This window comes from Oncorhynchus keta, chromosome 11 (assembly GCF_023373465.1).
Source record: "Oncorhynchus keta strain PuntledgeMale-10-30-2019 chromosome 11, Oket_V2, whole genome shotgun sequence".
Classification (NCBI taxonomy): Eukaryota; Metazoa; Chordata; class Actinopteri; order Salmoniformes; family Salmonidae; genus Oncorhynchus; species Oncorhynchus keta.
In genome coordinates, this window is record NC_068431.1 from 43341990 (window position 1) to 43363738 (window position 21749).

General features: G+C 44.6%; 1 protein-coding gene across 6 annotated transcripts in view; it reads right to left on the reverse strand.

Annotated features, from left to right (window-relative positions):
• LOC118390301 (roundabout homolog 2-like) overlaps nucleotides 1-21749 on the reverse strand; it is a 219337-nt gene that overhangs the window by 27995 nt on the left and 169593 nt on the right. For all 6 annotated transcript variants that reach the window (XM_052457261.1, XM_052457260.1, XM_052457258.1 and 3 more), the window contains 8 exons: nucleotides 21505-21629; nucleotides 20303-20474; nucleotides 8099-8304; nucleotides 4994-5075; nucleotides 4668-4833; nucleotides 4131-4297; nucleotides 3863-3984; nucleotides 1855-2086 (listed from right to left, as the gene is read on the reverse strand). In XM_052457261.1, the coding sequence (XP_052313221.1) occupies nucleotides 1855-2086; nucleotides 3863-3984; nucleotides 4131-4297; nucleotides 4668-4833; nucleotides 4994-5075; nucleotides 8099-8304; nucleotides 20303-20474; nucleotides 21505-21629 (1272 nt within the window). The remainder of the gene's footprint in view (nucleotides 1-1854; nucleotides 2087-3862; nucleotides 3985-4130; nucleotides 4298-4667; nucleotides 4834-4993; nucleotides 5076-8098; nucleotides 8305-20302; nucleotides 20475-21504; nucleotides 21630-21749) is intronic.

Below are 21749 nucleotides of genomic sequence, written 5' to 3' on the forward strand. Positions count from 1 at the left end.
TAGCAACCTTTCGGTTACTGGCCCAGCGCTCTAAACACTAGGTTACCTGCCGCCCCAAAAGTTTTAGGGGAATCTACTATAACAATTCATCCTGTTGAACAGGAAGTTACAACCTCTAATGCCAAACAATATTATGGTCTGTTGAACTTCCAAGGCCCAATCACTCTTCATTGCCTGGTGAAATGCCATGCAGTCTTTACTAAACATACCAATAAGTGAGTCATTGTGCCCTTCCAAAACAGAGCAGAGCAGACTGGCACGTGTACCCCAGAGTAAAGTATGGGTCTGTGATGAAGGGCTCGAGCCCAGCGACTGATACTGCCTCCATATTAATGGATCACCCCCATCACACGCAGTCACGCGTTAGCGCTCGAGATGCTAAAGCACCACATTATGCATATCTGAGCTAAATGAAAGCTCTCCATCGTGGTGTACAGTAACGAATGAGATGCTAATAAGCCCATTAGTTGTGTGATGTATCGCTGGCAGAAATGTGACCTGCTGCGTGCCACGTGGCGTGCCAAGTGACACTTCGGTGACCCTGTGTCCAATCGTTTTAGATCGACAAAACACTGCTGATCCCCAGTGTGGGCTGACAGACCTCTCATACCAGTCACCTTCAAAGGCCGTATAGAGGATTCAAACAGCTTGGAGACACCTGCAGGCTAACAGCATGGCTATGGGACAACTTAACACATAGACCCATTGTTTCTGTAGTGCTGGATGTTTAGTAGTCATTCATTCAGAACATTACAGCAGCTTAATCCTCTGAACTACCATCTCTGTATTCCCAATGCACAACTCATTTAAATCTGATTGATTGGTTGGGTTAGCTCAGAACTAAACTCAGTTGAGAAGCCATACATTTTGAAATGATACATTATACAGTCAGTGGAAGATTCATGTGAATCAGCTATTGTGTCTCAGTGAAATGTGGTTAGCCAGGTGGGACGTTGCACAACAGTCTCACTTACCAGCTGGCCTCTGAGCCACCTGGCTACCGTGGATACAGTAGATTTCTCCAGAAGGACCCTAAGGTCTGGAGAGAACTGGATACACGGACTGAACATGCCCAGAGCGTTACACTTGGATAACAACTCCTGTGTGAGCCTAATTGGGTTAATGGACACAAGGAATAAAATGCAGCCTGAACGCTGCTGGCCCCAATTAATCAACCACTCACAGAGGGCTGAATCTTAACTTGAGATGCCAATGTAAGTTGAGCTTCTGTTCAAATCGCTGACTGACATCAATGTTTGATTTACTGTAAGTGAACATTTGATTTATGCATGTGTATGAAGTAGAGGTGGAGAGGGGGCAAGTGAGAGAGAGAAAGAAAGAACGACAGAAAACACGACAGAAAGAAAGGAAGAGAGAAAGAAAGGGAGGTAACATCTTAAAGTCACAATATAAATGTTGTATGCGACAGGGGCATGGCAGGCGATGTGACAGCAGGGGTCCAGAGAGAGCAGAGACAGGAACAGGGAGAGGCACAGAAAGATGTTTGAGCTGGTGTCACAGGAGACAGGCCCCCCCACAGACTCACAGGCCTGTCATACCCCCCTACAGAGCTGAGATGTCTGGGAGATCTGCCACAGGGAAGATGTCACCCTAATACTCAGTGTTTGTGTGTCTTCTCTTTAGTTTTCTTATGTTTGTTTGCAGAGAGTGTGTTTGTGGGTGTGTACAATTATATTCTGTATCAGCTTCAAGGTATTTGGGCATTACCAGATGTAGCATTGATGTAAAATAATTTCAAACGTTTTTGACAAAGTGAAAATAATACCTCCTACAGAGATAGCAATGTCTTTTTGTTGCATCACTACACATATTGAGTTGGTAATGGTCCTTTACCTTCCTCCAAGGTGCGTGCTGTCATTGATTCACTGTCTGCTCCCTGGAACTCGTTGAAGTACGGACGGACTTTTATCTCATAGACAACACCCTTCTTCAGGGCGGACAGCGCCACGTCTCTCTCAGACGGAACCTTGAGGTCCTGCACCTGCCAGGCCCCAGGGGAGGGCAGACCTGACGTCTGCCTGTACAGAACACGATAGCCCTGGATAAACTGGGAAGGGTTCTCCACCTGAGGGAGAGAAAATGAGAGAGAGAGAAAGAGGGTAGGAAGAGGAATTTATTATGTATATTGTGGATTTTGAAAGGGATTTTTCAATAACTAGAGTAATGTTACAAGAACCCTATCGACTTTGAGTCATAGTAACTACTTACTGCCCATTTAAATACAGCACATGCCGACCAAACCATCAAAAGAGAGAGCTACAAAGCTCTTACATTTGACCCCGACAGAGTGGATTAAAACCATGCAGTATCCTTTCCGGTAAACAAATCCCGTTACTATGGCGGGGGAAAGTTGCAGTGGCGGGGTCTGGGGAGGGAGTGTGCAACATAACTCACAGTAATGACTTGTTAACAGGGGCAGAAGCAAGCGAAAAGCTTTTACGGGGCAAATAAAGCAGCTGTTTACCCTCAGCCCAGTCCAAATAAATCATGCCGACGCGCTGCCAACGCTCAGCCTCCACGGGTGCCTGTTTGCATTTCATTAACGAAATGATTCGTGAATCTAAAAGCTTTATGAAGAAACCTTAGGGAGACAACCCCCCCCCCCCGACCCGCGCTCCCTTTCCCTCCCTCCCTTACCTGTTAGAACTGACTGATCCAGCTAGCTAGATGCAGCCATAGTGGGAGTAAATACCATAAACAAGTGAATTCTGTTGACTTCTCCCTTGTTTTAGAGGACAGGTATACTAGGGAATGGTAGGACAACAAAAGTATGAAGAAGAAAACACCAAGCTAATTCTGGGATTTAATCTACCCTGTGTTACAATGTCATGTCATACTAGTAATATTATCATGTAGCTAATTGAAGATGGTCGAAGTATCTCTATGTGATTTCGCAAGAGTGGCATTTTTGATGGTTCACTTTAATGTTTGAACTCGTATAGTATTGGTGCCCCATCTGGAAGAGCCCAGATACCTAATAATGTCAAAACATCAAGGCACCGGTGCGTACAGAGCCCAAGCATATGGAGAGTGTGCATGTGAGGATGTGCGTGTGCAAGAGTATGTATGTGTGAAATAGAAGAGCCTCTGTCATTAAGCAGGGCTCTCCAGAAGGTAGATGGGACACCTTGCCAAGAGGAAAGATATTCAACCTCCAGATAAAGAGCTGAATGCAACATGTTGCTGCTAACGGTGATCTATTTGTCTCGGTGAGAAACATTTGTCTTAATTCTTGCGTCAACCCAAATTATCACAAATTGATGCAACACCAGCTGTCCCTGGACTCCACGTCCACCCATCTCAGAAGTTGTCTCTGTGTGTGTGTGTGTGTGTGTGTGTGTGTGTGTGTGTGTGTGTGTGTGTGTGTGTGTGTGTGTGTGTGTGTGTGTGTGTGTGTGTGTGTGTGTGTGTGTGTGTGTGTGTGTGTGTGTGTGTGTGTGTGTGTGTGTGTGTGTGTGTGTGTGTGTGTGTGTGTGTGTGTGTGTGTGTGAAGCCTGGAAAGACTAGCTATGCTGTCTCTGTTCCTGAACGATCCTAATGCTGTCCTCCAGCCAGCCTGGAAAACAAGGTTCATCTCTCTCGCTATTCAGCTCTTGAGATTCTCCACTTCCTGATTCAGTGAGAATAACGACTCACCACAAAGACAAAGCACACTGGTTCATATCAAACCCCCTCATACAAGTTCCTCATTGCGTCATACATGGTAAATAAATGAATCATTGGGCTCTGCAAGTCAAAATGTTTAGCTACGCTTTATGCAGTGAGCCGTCTTACAGGTGCTCCGAACTATCAACAACAACTGCAAAATACAATCGTAAGTAATCCAAACAGTTATACTCACGGTCCATGTGACCTGGACAGAGGTAGAGCTGATGACCACAGGGTTATGCATGCTGGCCACTACATCACCCAGCTCCTTCTGGACACGACGATGGTCAACACCCTGCACTGGAGGACTGATGTCTGAGAGAGAGAGAGTGAGAGAGAGAGAGAGAGAGAGAGAGAGAGAGAGAGAGAGAGAGAGAGAGAGAGAGAGAGAGTGCTGTTAAATATTGCCATCGAACCCGTTTGAAATGTCATGTTGGCATGGAGCACATTCTATTTGGTACCTTGTGTGCGGACAGGCTCAGACATGGGGCTGGGGTCTCCGAGACCCTGGGTGTTGACCGCTCTGATGAGGAACAGGTAGACCGTGTTCGGTCGCAGGTCTTTGACTGTGAACTGTGTGGTCTTCACGTGGTCAGCCACAGTCTGCCAGCTGTTGCTGACCAGCTGACTGCTCACAGAGAACCGCGGAGAGGAAGAGCGTTAGTGAGCCCAGCCAAGGAAAGCTTTTACAGTAATAGCTCTCCATAGCTACAGTCCTATTGTTTTTCTCTTGGCTCATTTACCTAGCACTATCAAGACACTGCACAGCTGGTCTGAAACCAAACTTAAACACTGAGTCAAATAGGCCCTGATCAACCTTCTTGGACTGCACATGATTCTCATATGCAGACTATTCTGCACAATTCCTGGGATTGTTGTGCTTGCCCTGGATGTGGCAGTGACCCATATGCCCACATAAACGAATACATCTGTCATTGCTCTGAAATGTTGGGGTCATTTAGTGAGGCTTCGCTAGGGGATACTGTTCCCAGACGTACCCAAAGGCCTCGATGACGTAGGAAGTGACCGGTGAGCCCTCCTCAGGCCCAGGTTCCCATGACAACGAGACACTGCTCTTGGTGACATCAGTGACCTCTGGCTTAGACGGAGGCCCTGGGAGGGCACTGGTATTGTGGGACATAGAGTCTGTGAGGTCACTGGACTCTGAGAGGGAGGAAAGGAGAAGAAGCTCTATCAAAATGAATCAAACCGAAAGAGGCAGATTGAAGGAGAAAGGTGCATTAGAAATGGTGGAACTCGTTTAGTGCGTTTGGCTTCAATCAATGGTGGGTAGAAGGGACAGTAAATCAAGATGTTACTGTACCTCTAACATCCAGGAAGGCACTCCATGAGGTCTCCCCACTTGAGCTAGTGGCAACACAGGTGTACAGCCCAGAGTCAGACAGCTGAGGAGGACAGAGGGGAACAAAGAGACAATCACAACCTACACTGACCAGTCAGTTAAACGATTCAATTATTTCACAATTCATAAAAAAAATTTAAAAAAACATCCATCCATTAAAATGGTCTTACAACTGACCAACCAAATATTAGGCTGAGGAACAGATCAATCAACACCTCACAAACAAAGGTTTTTGTATGTTCATTGATATATGTCTGCCTTCTTGATAGTAGTGATATTGTTTGGTAGTGAATCTCCGCTATGGAAAGAGCTCGGCAGCCAGAAGTACACAAAAAATGCATTAACCTCCATTGGCCTGACTCACTCCCAAGGAGAGAGGGAGTGGGTGTGAATGAGAAGACTGAGTGGGGGAAGATGAAAAAAAGAGCCCTGGAAGTGCTGACGTTAATTTTCTTAATACATTTAATTTAGTACTAGTCAGCCCCCCACATCCTCAGCCCCATCATCATCAATACAGACACAGTGAAACAGAGACATGATAATCTATTTAACGCTGGCCGCTTTAACACTGGGGAACAATGACAGCTGGCCTCCCCCTTGCTCTCTCTCTCTCTCCCTCGTTCCCTCTCTCCCTGTCTCTCCTCTCCCTCGCTTTCTTGAACCCTCTTCCCTCTTCCCTTTCTCACTCTATTTTTGATTTATTTCCCCTCACTCCCTCCCCTCCCCTCCCCTTCTCTCTGTCTCCTTATTTCACTTCCTCCGTTTTCATAACCACGTCTCCCTAAGGTTTATTAAATCAACCCAGAGGACTGCAGCTTTGGCCAGTCTAATGGATATTCCAATGAGATTTGGGAAATAAAGGGGAGTGTGTGAATGTGTGTGTGTGTGTAGACATCTTACACACACTTTGATGGTAGTGATATGCTGCTGTACATGGTTATACTCCCACTCCCCACATCACTGTCCATGAGTTAGAGCATCTCTAACCGTTGCCCAGGAGACTGGCTCTAAACGACAGCTTTAAATGACATACAAATCAATACCTTCTATTCATCTTTAAAAGCAACATGACTGCACTTGTCCATTTGAATTACATCCAACTGACATCAGATGAGAAGTGTTCTATCTTCTCTCTCAAAAAACAATATGACACACAACACACACACACACACCCTCACACACACTCACACACACACACACACACAGAGCGACACACACACACATGCGGAGTGACAATCACACAAACCTTAACAGCCTGCCTTTCAGAACAGAGAGAAACCCTGAAGAACAGGCAGTGTATTGAAAAGAGGGCAAGGAAAGTAGAGAAGCCGAAAGGGAAAAGAGATGAAGCCACCGTGGCAGGAAGACTCAAGGCCAAATCAATCATGAGTGAACAGTGTGGAGTGTGGAGGAAAGGCTTGCTGCTGTGACTAGGTGTATTGTGTTTGTACACCATCAGTCCTACAGTGAGGGGGGAAAGTATTTGATCCCCTGCTGATTTTGTATGTTTGCCCACTGACAAAGAAATGATCAGTCTATAATTGTATTTTATTTGAACAGTGAGAGACAGAATAACAACAAAAAAATCCAGAAAAACACGTCAAAAATGTTATACATTTATTTGCATTTTAATGAGGGAAATAAGTATTTGACCCCTCTGCAAAACATGACTTAGTACTTGGTGGCAAAACCCTTGTTGGCAATCACAGAGGTCAGACGTTTCTTGTTGTTGGCCATCAGGTTTGCACACATCTCAGGAGGGATTATGTCCCACTCCTCTTTGCAGATCTTCTCCAAGTCATTAAGGTTTCGAGGCTGACGTTTGGCAACTCGAACCTTCACCTCCCTCCACAGATTTTCTACGGGATTAAGGTCTGGAGACTGGCTAGGCCACTCCAGGACCGTAATGTGCTTCTTCTTTAGCCAATTCCTTTGTTGCCTTGGCCGTGTGTTTTGGGTCATTGTCATGCTGGAATACCCATCCATGACAAATTTTCAATGCCCTGGAAGGAGGTTCTCACCCAAGATTTGACGGAACATGGCCCCGTCCATCGTCCCTTTGATGCGGAGAAGTTGTCCTGTCCCCTTAGCAGAAAAACACCCTCAAAGCATAATGTTTGGTGTTCTTGGGGTCATAGGCAGCATTCCACCTCCTCCAAACACAGCGAGTTGAGTTGATGCCAAAGAGCTCCATTTTGGTCTCATCTGACCACAACACTTTCACCCAGTTGTCCTCTGAATCATTCAGATCTTCATTGGCAAACGTCAGACGGGCATGTATATGTGCTTTCTTGAGCAGGGGGACCTTGCGGGCGCTGCGAGATTTCAGTCCTTCACGGCTTAGTGTGTTACCAATTGTTTTCTTGGTGACTATGGTCCCAGCTGCCTTGAGATCATTGACAAGATCCTCCCGTGTAGTTCTGGGCTGATTCCTCACCGTTCTCATGATCAATGCAACTCCACGAGGTAAGCTCTTGCATGGAGCCCCAAGCCGAGGGAGGTTGACAGGTCTTTTATGTTTCTTCCATTTGCGAATAATCGCACCAACTGTTGTCACCTTCTCACCAAGCTGCTTGGTGATGGTCTTGTAGCCCATTCCAGCCTTGTGTAGGTCTACAATCTTGTCCCTGTCATCCTTGGAGAGCTCTTTGGTCTTGGCCATGGTGGAGAGTTTGGAATCTTATTGATTGATTGCTTCTATGGACAGGTATCTTTTATACAGGTAACAAACTGAGATTAGGAGCACTCCCTTTAAGAATGTGCTCCTAATCTCAGCTCATTACCTGTGTAAAAGACACCTGGGAGCCAGAAATCTTTCTGATTGAGAGGGGGTCAAATACTAATTTCCCTCATTGAAATGCAAATCAATTTATAACATTTTTGACATGCGTTTTTTCTGGATTTTTTTGTTTTTATTCTGTCTCTCATTGTTCAAATAAACCTACCATTAAAATGATAGACCGATCATTTCTTTGTCATTGGGCAAACGTACAAAATCAGCAGGGGATCAAATACTTATTTCCTCTCACTTTATAAATGTCAATATGGCATATATTATAAACCCACCCTAGTGCTCTGGATCTGCAGGCTGCCAGGCTCCAGCAGGGCCATGCGAGGATCCTTCCCCAGCAGACTGAGGCCGTCCTTCAGCCAGGTGACGGTGGGCTCCGGGTCCCCTGACGCCTGGCACCTCAGCAGGGCCACACCCCCCACAGCCTGCGTCTGGTTGGATGGGCCCTGCCGGATGATAGGCGGGGGTCGGTCTTTCGAGGCTGGAGAAAAATAAGGAATCAGAAATCATGATCAGGAATTTACAATGAAACAAATACAATGAATTATAGTTTTGTGCTATATATGTAATTGTTTTTTGACCCCATTAGTGAATTTACCACTGGAGACCCAAGGTCTTCTTGATGTATTTGTTGTGATAGGGGGTACCTGTTTTGGGGGTCGTATGCAGGTTTCTGATAGTGCGTGCTCATGGCACCACATCACACCGTAGCACTCTAATTACATGGTGTGGATTAATGATGGCTCGCCTACGGGGCTAATTACCCTGCCTTCTTTCACAACCCATTTTAACACATTCACACCCTCCCTCCCTCCCAATCGCCCCTCCTCTCCTATGACTCACCACTGCACCCCTAGACAAAACACTGCTTAGAATGAACACGCCAACCACAAGAGAAATGCATCTCCTTAATGCTCTTATATGCATGCTGTCATTCACTGGGCAGCCTCCGCATTTCAGGGGTGTTCAATCTTGTCACGTTTTAAAAATATCCTCCTTATCAGTGCTGTTAGTCTCAACTCAGACAGAGTATTTGCAGCAGGTTCTAGAGCTCCTATTTCCTATCACACCTCCTTCCGACTCAGAGGAACACAGCAACTCAACCAAGCAGACGCCAGCATTTTCCTCTCCCCACTCTATATGCATCTGCTAAATGGCATTTATATATATATATATCATATTATTATACATTGTATGTGTTATCATTGCCAGCACCTCATTGTATGATTAATTGTACAAAGGATATAGACGCTATTAATTGACTGTGATCAGATGCAAAAGCAAAAGATTACTCCTTTCTTGCATCATTTTTCACACTCAACCACTTGATCATTCCTTCACTCCCCCGTACAGTATACAGCGACACTATTTGCATGCTGATCTATCTTTTCCGACTCGCAGGGCAAGGCTCGTTTTCTTTCCCCCAAAAATCCTTGAGCAGATGCTAATTCAATAATATGTGTGAGAGGGAGCCAATAAATGAATGGAGAGCGAGAGAGAGAGAGAGAGAGACAGAAAGAGACAGAGAAAAAGACAGTGACAGAGAAACAGAGAGAGAGAGAGAGAGAGAGAGAGAGAGACAGAGAGGGTATTGAAAAAAAGCAGCATCTCCACTTCCTCCTCGAATGCCACTACCACAGCACAACATTCAGCGCAGGGAACACATAATCCAGACCCTCCGTCCACCAATCAAAATTGGAAGCGTCAGTCACATACTGCCGATGAAGTACTGGCAAGGAATCGCTTCCTCAGTAGGCGAGATGATCTAAAACATCTCTTATTAGAAACAAGTTATCAACAACAGAGAGGTCAGGTCCACAGTCAGACTGGTCCTTGTGGACCAATAGCCCCAGATACCCTATAAACCTGTTTGAGAGACATTTAGATATAATTTTAAATTATACACACAGCAATGCAACAGGTCGGCAGTTTAAAAAAAAAGAAGTAAAATCCCCCTTTTTTGGAAACAATGAAAGTGCAGCACGTTGACAGGATACAGGAAGAGAACCCTCACGAAAAGATTCACACACCACTGCATAAAAATCCCCCCCAATAGACCCCCAAAAGTGATTATAGAACTCAGATGGTAAACCATCGATGCCAGGGCCTCGGCCTGATGAGAGTTGCATAACTGCATTGGACAGCTCCTGCAGAGTAATGTCAATGTCCAAAGCAACTCTCTGCTCAGGTCCCAGATGAGGAAGTCCATGTACAGTAACAACTGAGCAGCACACAGAGGATCACAATCCTCCGCCTTATAGAGGGCAGAGTAGAAATCCACGGCATCATCTGTGGTCACCTTCCCATCAGGGAGACAAAGGCAGAGCATTTGTTTGCGTTGCAATGTAGACTGTCCTAGGTATAAAACAAAACCCTAGGTGAATCCATATCCTTGAGGGTAGCAAAGCAAGACCTAATCAAGGCACCTTCCATTCACTCTTTCATCTAAAAACGACCTCAGTTCATGTCTCTTCTCCTGTAAGTTCATGACTAGTCCGGGGTCATTCTGAGTGAGCAACTTCAATTCAAAAGGTTTGATGTCCTGTTCAGTCTCTTTAACTTCAATATGAGACACTGTTGACAAAACACATGTATTTGGGCCTTCCCAACCATTTACTCAAGGACTCAAAATTCAATTTTAATAACCTTCCATTTTCCCCAAAACAACAAAACCTTTTCCCAAAACTTCACATCATGTAACATCTTAACATTAAAATACCAATAAGGTGATGACCTTCGTGAACAGGACAAGTCACAATATGGTGATCAGAGAAACCCACAGGAGTAATGTCACACCTTCCAACCCTACTACAGTAGTGCTCAGATACATACAACCTGTCTAACCTTCCAACCCTACTACAGTAGTGATCAGATACATACAACCTGTCTAACCTTCCAACCCTACTACAGTAGTGCTCAGATACATACAACCTGTCTAACCTTCCAACCCTACTACAGTAGTGATCAGATACATACAACCTGTCTAACCTTCCAACCCTACTACAGTAGTGCTCAGATACATACAACCTGTCTAACCTTCCAACCCTACTACAGTAGTGATCAGATACATACAACCTGTCTAACCTTCCAACCCTACTACAGTAGTGCTCAGATACATACAACCTGTCTAACCTTCCAACCCTACTACAGTAGTGGTCAGATACATACAACCTGTCTAACCTTCCAACCCTACTACAGTAGTGGTCAGATACATACAACCTGTCTAACCTTCCAACCCTACTACAGTAGTGCTCAGATACATACAACCTGTCTAACCTTCCAACCCTACTACAGTAGTGCTCAGATACATACAACCTGTCTAACCTTCCAACCCTACTACAGTAGTGCTCAGATACATACAACCTGTCTAACCTTCCAACCCTACTACAGTAGTGCTCAGATACATACAACCTGTCTAACCTTCCAACCCTACTACAGTAGTGCTCAGATACATACAACCTGTCTAACCTTCCAACCCTACTACAGTAGTGGTCAGATACATACAACCTGTCTAACCTTCCAACCCTACTACAGTAGTGCTCAGATACATACAACCTGTCTAACCTTCCAACCCTACTACAGTAGTGCTCAGATACATACAACCTGTCTAACCTTCCAACCCTACTACAGTAGTGCTCAGATACATACAACCTGTCTAACCTTCCAACCCTACTACAGTAGTGATCAGATACATACAACCTGTCTAACCAACCTGTCTAACCCTACTACAGTAGTGCTCAGATACATACAACCTGTCTAACCTTCCAACCCTACTACAGTAGTGCTCAGATACATACAACCTGTCTAACCTTCCAACCCTACTACAGTAGTGATCAGATACATACAACCTGTCTAACCTTCCAACCCTACTACAGTAGTGCTCAGATACATACAACCTGTCTAACCTTCCAACCCTACTACAGTAGTGCTCAGATACATACAACCTGTCTAACCTTCCAACCCTACTACAGTAGTGTTCAGATACATACAACCTGTCTAACCTTCCAACCCTACTACAGTAGTGCTCAGATACATACAACCTGTCTAACCTTCCAACCCTACTACAGTAGTGATCAGATACATACAACCTGTCTAACCTTCCAACCCTACTACAGTAGTGCTCAGATACATACAACCTGTCTAACCTTCCAACCCTACTACAGTAGTGCTCAGATACATACAACCTGTCTAACCTTCCAACCCTACTACAGTAGTGTTCAGATACATACAACCTGTCTAACCTTCCAACCCTACTACAGTAGTGCTCAGATACATACAACCTGTCTAACCTTCCAACCCTACTACAGTAGTGGTCAGATACATACAACCTGTCTAACCTTCCAACCCTACTACAGTAGTGCTCAGATACATACAACCTGTCTAACCTTCCAACCCTACTTCCAACCCTACTAGTAGTGCTCAGATACATACAACCTGTCTAACCTTCCAACCCTACTACAGTAGTGCTCAGATACATACAACCTGTCTAACCTTCCAACCCTACTACAGTAGTGCTCAGATACATACAACCTGTCTAACCTTCCAACCCTACTACAGTAGTGGTCAGATACATACAACCTGTCTAACCTTCCAACCCTACTACAGTAGTGCTCAGATACATACAACCTGTCTAACCTTCCAACCCTACTACAGTAGTGCTCAGATACATACAACCTGTCTAACCTTCCAACCCTACTACAGTAGTGCTCAGATACATACAACCTGTCTAACCTTCCAACCCTACTACAGTAGTGCTCAGATACATACAACCTGTCTAACCTTCCAACCCTACTACAGTAGTGCTCAGATACATACAACCTGTCTAACCTTCCAACCCTACTACAGTAGGTATCAGAAACATACAACCTGTCTAACCTTCCAACCCTACTACAGTAGTGCTCAGATACATACAACCTGTCTAACCTTCCAACCCTACTACAGTAGTGATCAGATACATACAACCTGTCTAACCTTCCAACCCTACTACAGTAGTGCTCAGATACATACAACCTGTCTAACCTTCCAACCCTACTACAGTAGTGCTCAGATACATACAACCTGTCTAACCTTCCAACCCTACTACAGTAGTGGTCAGATACATACAACCTGTCTAACCTTCCAACCCTACTACAGTAGTGCTCAGATACATACAACCTGTCTAACCTTCCAACCCTACTACAGTAGTGCTCAGATACATACAACCTGTCTAACCTTCCAACCCTACTACAGTAGTGATCAGATACATACAACCTGTCTAACCTTCCAACCCTACTACAGTAGTGCTCAGATACATACAACCTGTCTAACCTTCCAACCCTACTACAGTAGTGCTCAGATACATACAACCTGTCTAACCTTCCAACCCTACTACAGTAGTGCTCAGATACATACAACCTGTCTAACCTTCCAACCCTACTACAGTAGTGGTCAGATACATACAACCTGTCTAACCTTCCAACCCTACTACAGTAGTGCTCAGATACATACAACCTGTCTAACCTTCCAACCCTACTACAGTAGTGATCAGATACATACAACCTGTCTAACCTTCCAACCCTACTACAGTAGTGCTCAGATACATACAACCTGTCTAACCTTCCAACCCTACTACAGTAGTGCTCAGATACATACAACCTGTCTAACCTTCCAACCCTACTACAGTAGTGCTCAGATACATACAACCTGTCTAACCTTCCAACCCTACTACAGTAGTGCTCAGATACATTTTATGGCCGCAGTCACCCATAAGCCTGAAGAAAACTAAATTGCCACCCGAGCACTGAAATTAGTATATGCTGCCCCTCCCACCACATATCCCAGTCAATCGCGTTAGCCTCATCACAATGATTCTGTAAAAAAACTACATTAAGCCTTTTCTGTTGTATTACTTCTAATACCCAAGCCCACTTATTCCTTCCCATTTCCCCATAAATATTGAGAGAACCTACATTTGGAAACTGAGCAAAAAAAGAAACGCCTTCTCACTGTCAACTGCATTTATTTTCAGCAAACTTAACATGTGTAAATATTTGTACGAACATAACAAGATTCAACAACTGAGACATAAACTGAACAAGTTCCATAGACATGTGACTAACATAAATGGAATAATGTGTCCCTGAACGAAACAGTCCGTATCTGGTGTGGCCAACAGCTGCATTAGTACAGCAGTGCATCTCCTCCTCATGGACTGCACCAGATTTGCCAGTTCTTGCTGTGAGACGTTACCCCACTCTTCCACCAAGGCACCTGCAAGTTCCCAGACATTTCTGGGGGGGAATGGCCCTAGCCCTCACCCTCTGATCTAACAGGTCCCAGATGTGCTCAATGGGATTGAGATCCGGGCTCTTTGCTGGCCATGGCAGAACACTGACATGCCTGTCATTCAGGAAACCACGCACAGAACGAGTAGTATGGCTGGTGGCATTGTCATGCTGGAGGGTCATGTCAGGATGACCCTGCAGGAATGGTAACACATGAGGGAGGGGGATGTCTTCCCTGTAACGCACAGCATTGAGATTGCCTGCAATGACAACAAGCTCAGTCCGATGATGCTGTGACACAACGCCCCAGACCATTACGGACCATCCACCTCCAAATTGATACCACTCCAGAGTACAGGCCTCGGTGCAACGCTCAGTCCTTCGACGATAAACGCGAATCCGACCATCACCAATGGTGAGACAAAACCACCACTCGTCAGTGAAGAGTTTAGTTTGAACAAATACAAAGCTAGCTTTGGAGAGAAAGTTTCAAGATGATCCAACGTAAGGTGCTTGTTTTACAAAAACTTTTCCTTAAAACATTATGGATATTACATTGCCTGTCCCAGTCAACCTCCCTATCTTTACAAGACTGTAGAACAGGCAAACTAATCTCAAGACACTGTTAATTAACTAATGCTGGAGGAAAGCTGTGATCAGGCTGCCCACTCAAGAGAAAGCTTCAAACTGTAACCAGTGCCGGCAACCTTGTTCAGGTTGTCAATCAACCTACCAGGGTAGTTACAAACAGTAGAGGAATGAAATCAACAACATGGTTTGATCATATCTTTACTAATGCTGCAGAAATGGGTTTTAAAGCAGTATCCAGATCCATCAGATGTAGTGATCACAATATAGTAGCCATGTCTAGGAAAACCACTGTTCCAAAGGCTGGGACTAATATTGTGTATAAGAGGTCATACATTTTTTTGTAGTGATTCCTATGTTATTGATGTAAATAATATTTGTTGGCCCTTGGTGTGTAATGATGAGCAACCAGACGCTGCCCTTGACACATTTGAAACTGCTTATCCCAGTTACTAATAAGCAGCACCCATTAAGAAAATGACTGTAAAAACTGTTACATCCATGTGAATTGATGAGGAATTTAAAAATGGTATGATGAAGAGGTAGGCAAAAGAGATGGCATATAGGTCTGGCTGAATAACTGATTGGCAAACCTATTGCAAATTGAGACATCATGTGACTAAACTGAATAAAAAGAAGAAACTACACTATGAAACAAAGATAAATGACATGAAGAATGATAGTAAAAATCTTTGGAGCATCTTCAATGCGCAAATAAAATCAACAATGACAAGTCACTGGTGTCTGACAACGTGGATGGAAAATTGAGGATAATAGCAGCCAATATTGCCATTCCTATTTGCCTTTTCTTGAATTTAAGCCTACTAGAAAGTGTATGCCCTCAGGCCTAGAGGGAAGCTAAAGTCATTCCACTACCCAAGAATAGTAAAGCTCCCTTTACTGGCTTAAATAGCTGACCAATCAGCCTGTTACCAACCCTTGCAATTTTGGGAAAAAATATTTGACCAGATACAATGCCATTTTACAGTAAACAAATATAGACTTTTAGCTTATAGGGAAGTTCATTCAACAAGCACAGCACTTGCAAATGACTGATTGGCTGAGAGAAATTGATGATAAAAATACTGTTGGGGCTGTTTTGTTTGACTTCAGTGCGGCATTTGACATTATTGATCATAGTCTGTTGCTGACAAAAACGTATGGCTTTACACCCCCTGCTATATTGTGGATAAAGAGTTTTTCTTTTAAAATGTAACCTTTATTTAACTAGGCAAGTCAGTTAAGAACAAATTATTTTTTTCAATGACGGCCTACGACTGCCTTGTTCAGGGGCAGAACGACAGAGTTTTTTACCTTGTCAACTCGGGGATTCGATCCAGCAATCTTTCGGTTGCTGGCCTACCGCTCTAACCACTAGGCTACCTGCCGCCCCAGAGCTACAAAATCAAGTTTGAATCAGGAATTCCCCAGGGCAGCTGTTTGGCACCTACTTTTTTCAATCTTTACCAACCAACAACCAACAACAACCACCTTCCGGAGACACCTGAAACCCCACCTCTTTAAGGAATACCTAGGATAGGATAAGTAATCCTTCTCACCCCCCTTTTAAGATTTAGATGCACTATTGTAAAGTGACTGTTCCACTGGATGTCATAAGGTGAATGCACCAATTTGTAAGTCGCTCTGGATAAGAACGTCTGCTAAATGACTTAAATGTAATGTAAATGTAAGAGCAGTCCTGTCTGGTCCATCGACGGTGGGTTTGTGCCCATAGGTGACGTTGTTGCCGGTGATGTCTGGTGAGGACCTGCCTTACAACAGGCCTACAAGCCCTCAGTCTAGCATTTCTCAGAATATTGTGGACAGTCTGAGCACTGATGGAGGGATTGTGTGTTCCTGGTGTAACTCGGGCATTTGACATTCTGTACCTGTCCCGCAGGTGTGATATTTGGATGTACCGATCCTGTGCAGATGTTGTTACACGTGGTCTGCCACTACGAGGACGATCAGCTGTACGTCCTGTCTCCCTGCAGTGCCGTCTTAGGCGTCTTACAGTACTGACATTGCAATTTATAGCCCTGGCCACATCTGCAGTCCTCATGCCTCCTTGCAGCATGCCTAAGGTACATTCACGCAGATGAGCAGGGACCCTAGGCATCTTTCTTTTGGTGTTTTTCAAAGTCAGTAGAAAGGCCTCTTTAGTGTCCTAAGTTTTCATAACTGTGACCTTAATTTCAACAACCGTTCCACAGGTGCATGTTCATTAATTGTTTATGATTCATTGAGCAAGCATGGGAAACAGTGTTTAAACCCTTTACAGTGAAGATGTGCAAAGTTATTTGGATTTTTACGAATTATCTTTGAGAAAAAGAAGAGAAAAGAGACCATGAGGCATGATCGTCATCATTGTTTTAATTTTCTCTTAACCTTTCCCCAATACCTTTTGCTGCTATGACAGCAGTAACAGCATTCTTCAAGTGGAAACGCTTCTTCACACTCAACTGGACTAACCCTACCATCTTCTCTACCACCACAGCTAACCTCACAAACTTATCAACATCAAAAAAATCTGCCAATTTGATAGATTTCCCAAAAGTCTGATCCAGGAACACATTTACCTCCTCTAGATTTGAAATTGAGTAGTCGCCAGCTGCTATAATATCAGGAGAGATGTCCTTCTCCTGATCCTCCTCAACTGGAGTGCCAGGTAGCCTAGTGGTTAGAGCATGGTGCCAGTAACTGAAAGGTTGCTAGATCAAATCCCCTAGCTGACAAGGTATATATATATATATCTGTTATTCTGCCCCTGAACAAGGCAGCTTTTTGGGATAGGGGGCAGCATTTTCACTTTTGGATGAATAGCATGCCTAGAGTGAACTGCCTCCTACTATGTCCCAGATGCTAATATATGCATATTATTATTAGTGTGGGATAGAAAACACTCTGAAGTTTCTAAAACTGTTTGAATGATGTCTGTGAGTATAACATAACTCATATGCAGGCGAAAACCTGAGAAAAATCCAACCAGGAAGTGGAACATCTGAGGTTTGTAGTTTTTCAAAGCTTGGCAGTGGGATATGGATACAGTTGCACTTCCTACGGCTTCCCCTAGATGTCAACCATCTTTAGAAACTTGAATGAGAATACTACTATAAAGGAGGGGCTTGCGCCTCATTTAGATGAATTAGTGGGTTGAAACAAGTGGCTATTTGGACATAAATGAAATCTGACACAGCGGCTGCATAAAGGAGAAGTCTATCTTTCATTATGTGAATAACACTTGAATCTTTTATCAATGTTTATTATGAATATTTCTGCAAAATAACCGGATGTTTTGGAATCACAACATTACTGCACATAAGGCGCCAATGTAAACTGAGATTTTTGGATATAAATATGCACATTATCGAACAAAACATACATGTATTGTGTAACATGATGTCCTATGAGTGTCATCTGATGAAGATCATCAAATGTTAGTGATTAATTTGATCTATATTTCAGCTTTTTGTGACTCCTATCTTTGGCTGGAAAAATGGCTGTGTTTTTTTGACTTGGCTATGAACTAACATAATCATATGCTGTGCTTTCCTGTAAAGCATTTTTAAAATCGGACATGATGGGTAGATTAATAAGATGTTTATCTTTCATTTGCTGTATTGGACTTATTAATGTGTGAAAGTTAAATATTTTGCAAAAATATTTTTGAATTTCGCGCGCTGCCTTTTCAGAGGAATGTTGTCGAGGGGTTCTGCTAGCGGAACGCCTGCGCTAGAAAAGTTTACCCACTGTTCCCAGGCTGTCATTGTAAATAAGAATTTGTTCTTAACTGACTTGCCTAGTTAAACAAAATAATTTTAAACTTAGGCCACAGACCCCTCACATCCCTCTCCCCACTTGTATCAGTGGGCCAGTAGCATACCACCCTGCATACCACTGCTGGCTTGCTTCTGAAGCTAAGCAGGGTTGGTCCTGCTCAGTTCCTGGATGGAAGACCAGATGTGGCTGGAAGTGGTGTTGGAGGGCCAGTAGGAGGCACTCTTTCCTCTGGTCTAAAAAAAATATCCCAATGCCCCAGGGCAGTGATTGGGGACACTGCCCTGTGTAGGGTGCTGTCTTTCGGATTGGATGTTAAACGGGTGTCCTGACTCTCTGAGGTCATTAAAGATCCCATGGCATGTTCCTCTCTGGCACAAGCTGCAACTCAGTACCCTCAACACGGACAACTTGTTCCTCAGCAACAGGAGCTTGTGACTGCTGTACCATTCTCGGCCCACCTTTCCCTACATCAGTGGGCTCAGGCGTTACGAGGACCGCCTGCGCCCCTCCCTCTGCCTTCTCCCTTTTTGGGCAAGCCTGTCGATTAGGGCCAACATCCCCACACTCAAAACACTGTTGACTATCCATAGTAGCATAAGCCAGAGTCTGTTGTCATACTTTGCTCCGTTAAAAACATAAACACCTGTCGACGAAACGACATGTTTCAAAGCCGGGTTTTGCAACCCAATGGGACAATCTTAATTGAAAGGAAGAGAAAAGAGAGAGAGTGAGAGACAGAGAGAGAGGAGGGCAAACAGCTCCCAACTGGCAATACCTCAGCACTTAAGATAATGATGCTCATCGAGAGGAGGAGAGAAGTGTAAATGTAACACTCCATCAGGGAGAGAGTTTTCATTTGAACAGTTTCACTCTTTTCAGGATTTTCATGGCCTCTCTATGGTTCAACTTCCCACAGTGAGACGCTAATGAAAAGGATGAAGGCATTTGACCGATTAGCTCCTGCAGCGTTTGGCACATCACATCTCAGCCAAGATAAGTGCCAAGCATTAAACAGACAGCCTCTGACGCATTTTATGGCCGGCCCTTCAGTAAATGTTTTCATGCAAGTGTGTGTGTGTGTGTGTGTGTGTGTGTGTGTGTGTGTGTGTGTGTGTGTGTGTGTGTGTGTGTGTGTGTGTGTGTGTGTGTGTGTGTGTGTGTGTGTGTGTGTGTGTGTAACGTCTGCTTCCAATTCACACTCTCAAACACATAGATCTCCTGAACGCAGCTCACTCTCCAGATCCCAATCACCTGAATTCTGATCACCTGTTCACACACCTGTATGTCATCATCACACACTCCTTAGTTCAGTTCTTTGCACCCCATCATTGTGAGGTATTGTTTGTTTTGTGACACTTTTATTCGGAGTGCTGTGTTTCCCGAAATGTAATCCTCCCATGTATGATAGTATTGGTCTGCCTCACTCATGACGCCTTTTGTCTATTCCCTGCCTGTACTTTAGCCTTTCGGATTTCCTGTATCAACCTATTGCCTGATCTCCCGGACAACGTTACTAGGCTTTTCCCTGCCAGTACTGTTGCCTTTTGGACTGTGTATGACCTTCTGCCTGCCCCTGCACCCAGCTACCTGCCTCCTCCTGTGGTCCTTTACCAATAAACACCTCCTGCGCCCTGCGCTTAAAACCAGCTCTCTGTCTCCCATGTTCGTTACAGTGTTTGTGGGCTTGATTTTAGCTGTGCATTGTTCTCAGGCAAGGTGCACAATTGTGTTGGCAAAGGTTCTGCAGGTGTCTGTTGGTTAGGATATGCATCTGCAGGTGCACAGTGTCTGCAGTGTCTTGTGTGTGTGTGTGTGTGTCCGCGGTGTATACGTGCTGTATGCTCTCACCGTCTGCCACCTCCAGCTGAGCCTTGGCCAGGATGCTGCCGGCCACAGTGAGGGCCTGGCAGGTGTAGTAGCCTGCATCAGAGCGCTGTACACAGGAGATGGTCAGCTCTCCACTGACTGACACTGACACACGGCTGTCTCCCTGGGCTGGCTGGCTTGGGAACAGCAGATCCTGGAAAGATAGGAGAGACTCATTAACATGGTGTTTTGTCCTGTGCCCAATAGAAAACCAGCAGGAAACATGGCGAGATACAATTGACATGTTGCAGTTAATAGCGAGGGTGAATAGTACATGTTAACTGTCCTGTGCTAAATGATTAATACATTCAGTTAGTTATATAAGAGATGTGAAGGAAGAGGAGAGACATTTAGAGTGACAGGAATTAAACAGAGGGAGTTTTAATTGCAGTGAGTGTCAACCTTGGCAATAGAATGCTATATAACAGTGTAGTCACACACCACACATGTACAATGCGAGAGCACACTGCATTGACTAAAAAGCACCAATAAGTCAATCATCTGGAGCCTTGCTCTGTTTTCCTCCATGTCCATTCTCAGTGTTCATTACTGACTAGCGCTCCTATTCACTCACTTATCCTAGAAATGTGTGTGTAATTCAGTAGTAAGTGTGGGGGAAGAGGGGTCAGGGTCCTCTTTCTGCTCAAGGTGGTTAGTCATTTACACTGTGGGTGAGAGGCGGTCAGCCCTGCCCGTGATGAAGCCCTGCAGTAGGGTCTTGACATTGAGTGAGTCCTCACTGCCGCCCACTCATAGCCTTGAGATCTCGATCTCTCTATCGCTTAAATGAGATTTTTCCCCATTCCGCGTCCTGAGAGCAGACAAACGGAGGGGAAGGCAAGGACATTAGCCTAATCCCATTATGCCTAATGACGCTAATGTAGCAAATTAATGCTGTTTCTTGTGAAAGAAATGGCTGGTCAGAGCATGCGGGGTGGACTGATGATTGATAGCCACTTCATTATGTGACTGTCACGGGGACGGGACTCCTGACCGCCGCCTCTGGTCCCATGACCCTAGCCACAGTCCAATCAGGACCACACCAAATTAAGACAATTAGGAGAAGGTTGTTTTTGTTCATGTGCATAAGAAGAGGCCAACACACATAGGCAAGAGCTAACACACGCAGGCACAGTCAAGTATGCAGACATTCAACACACGTTATTCAAACAGGTGTTTCTTACCTGGCTGCCCTCTCGTTGCCAGAACACAGTGGGTTGGGGGTTGCCCTTGGTCTCACAGGGGAAGGTGGCTGTGCGCCCCTGAGCCACGATCTGGTCCCGGGGTCGCACCACAAACTGGGGAGCCTCTGAAGACCAAAGGTCAGAGAAGTGAAACCACTGTCACCACAACACAGCAGGAAGACATTTAGAGTCAGTTTTGATTATGTGCAAAAACTAATCAAGGGAAGCAAAAGGTTACAGCTACA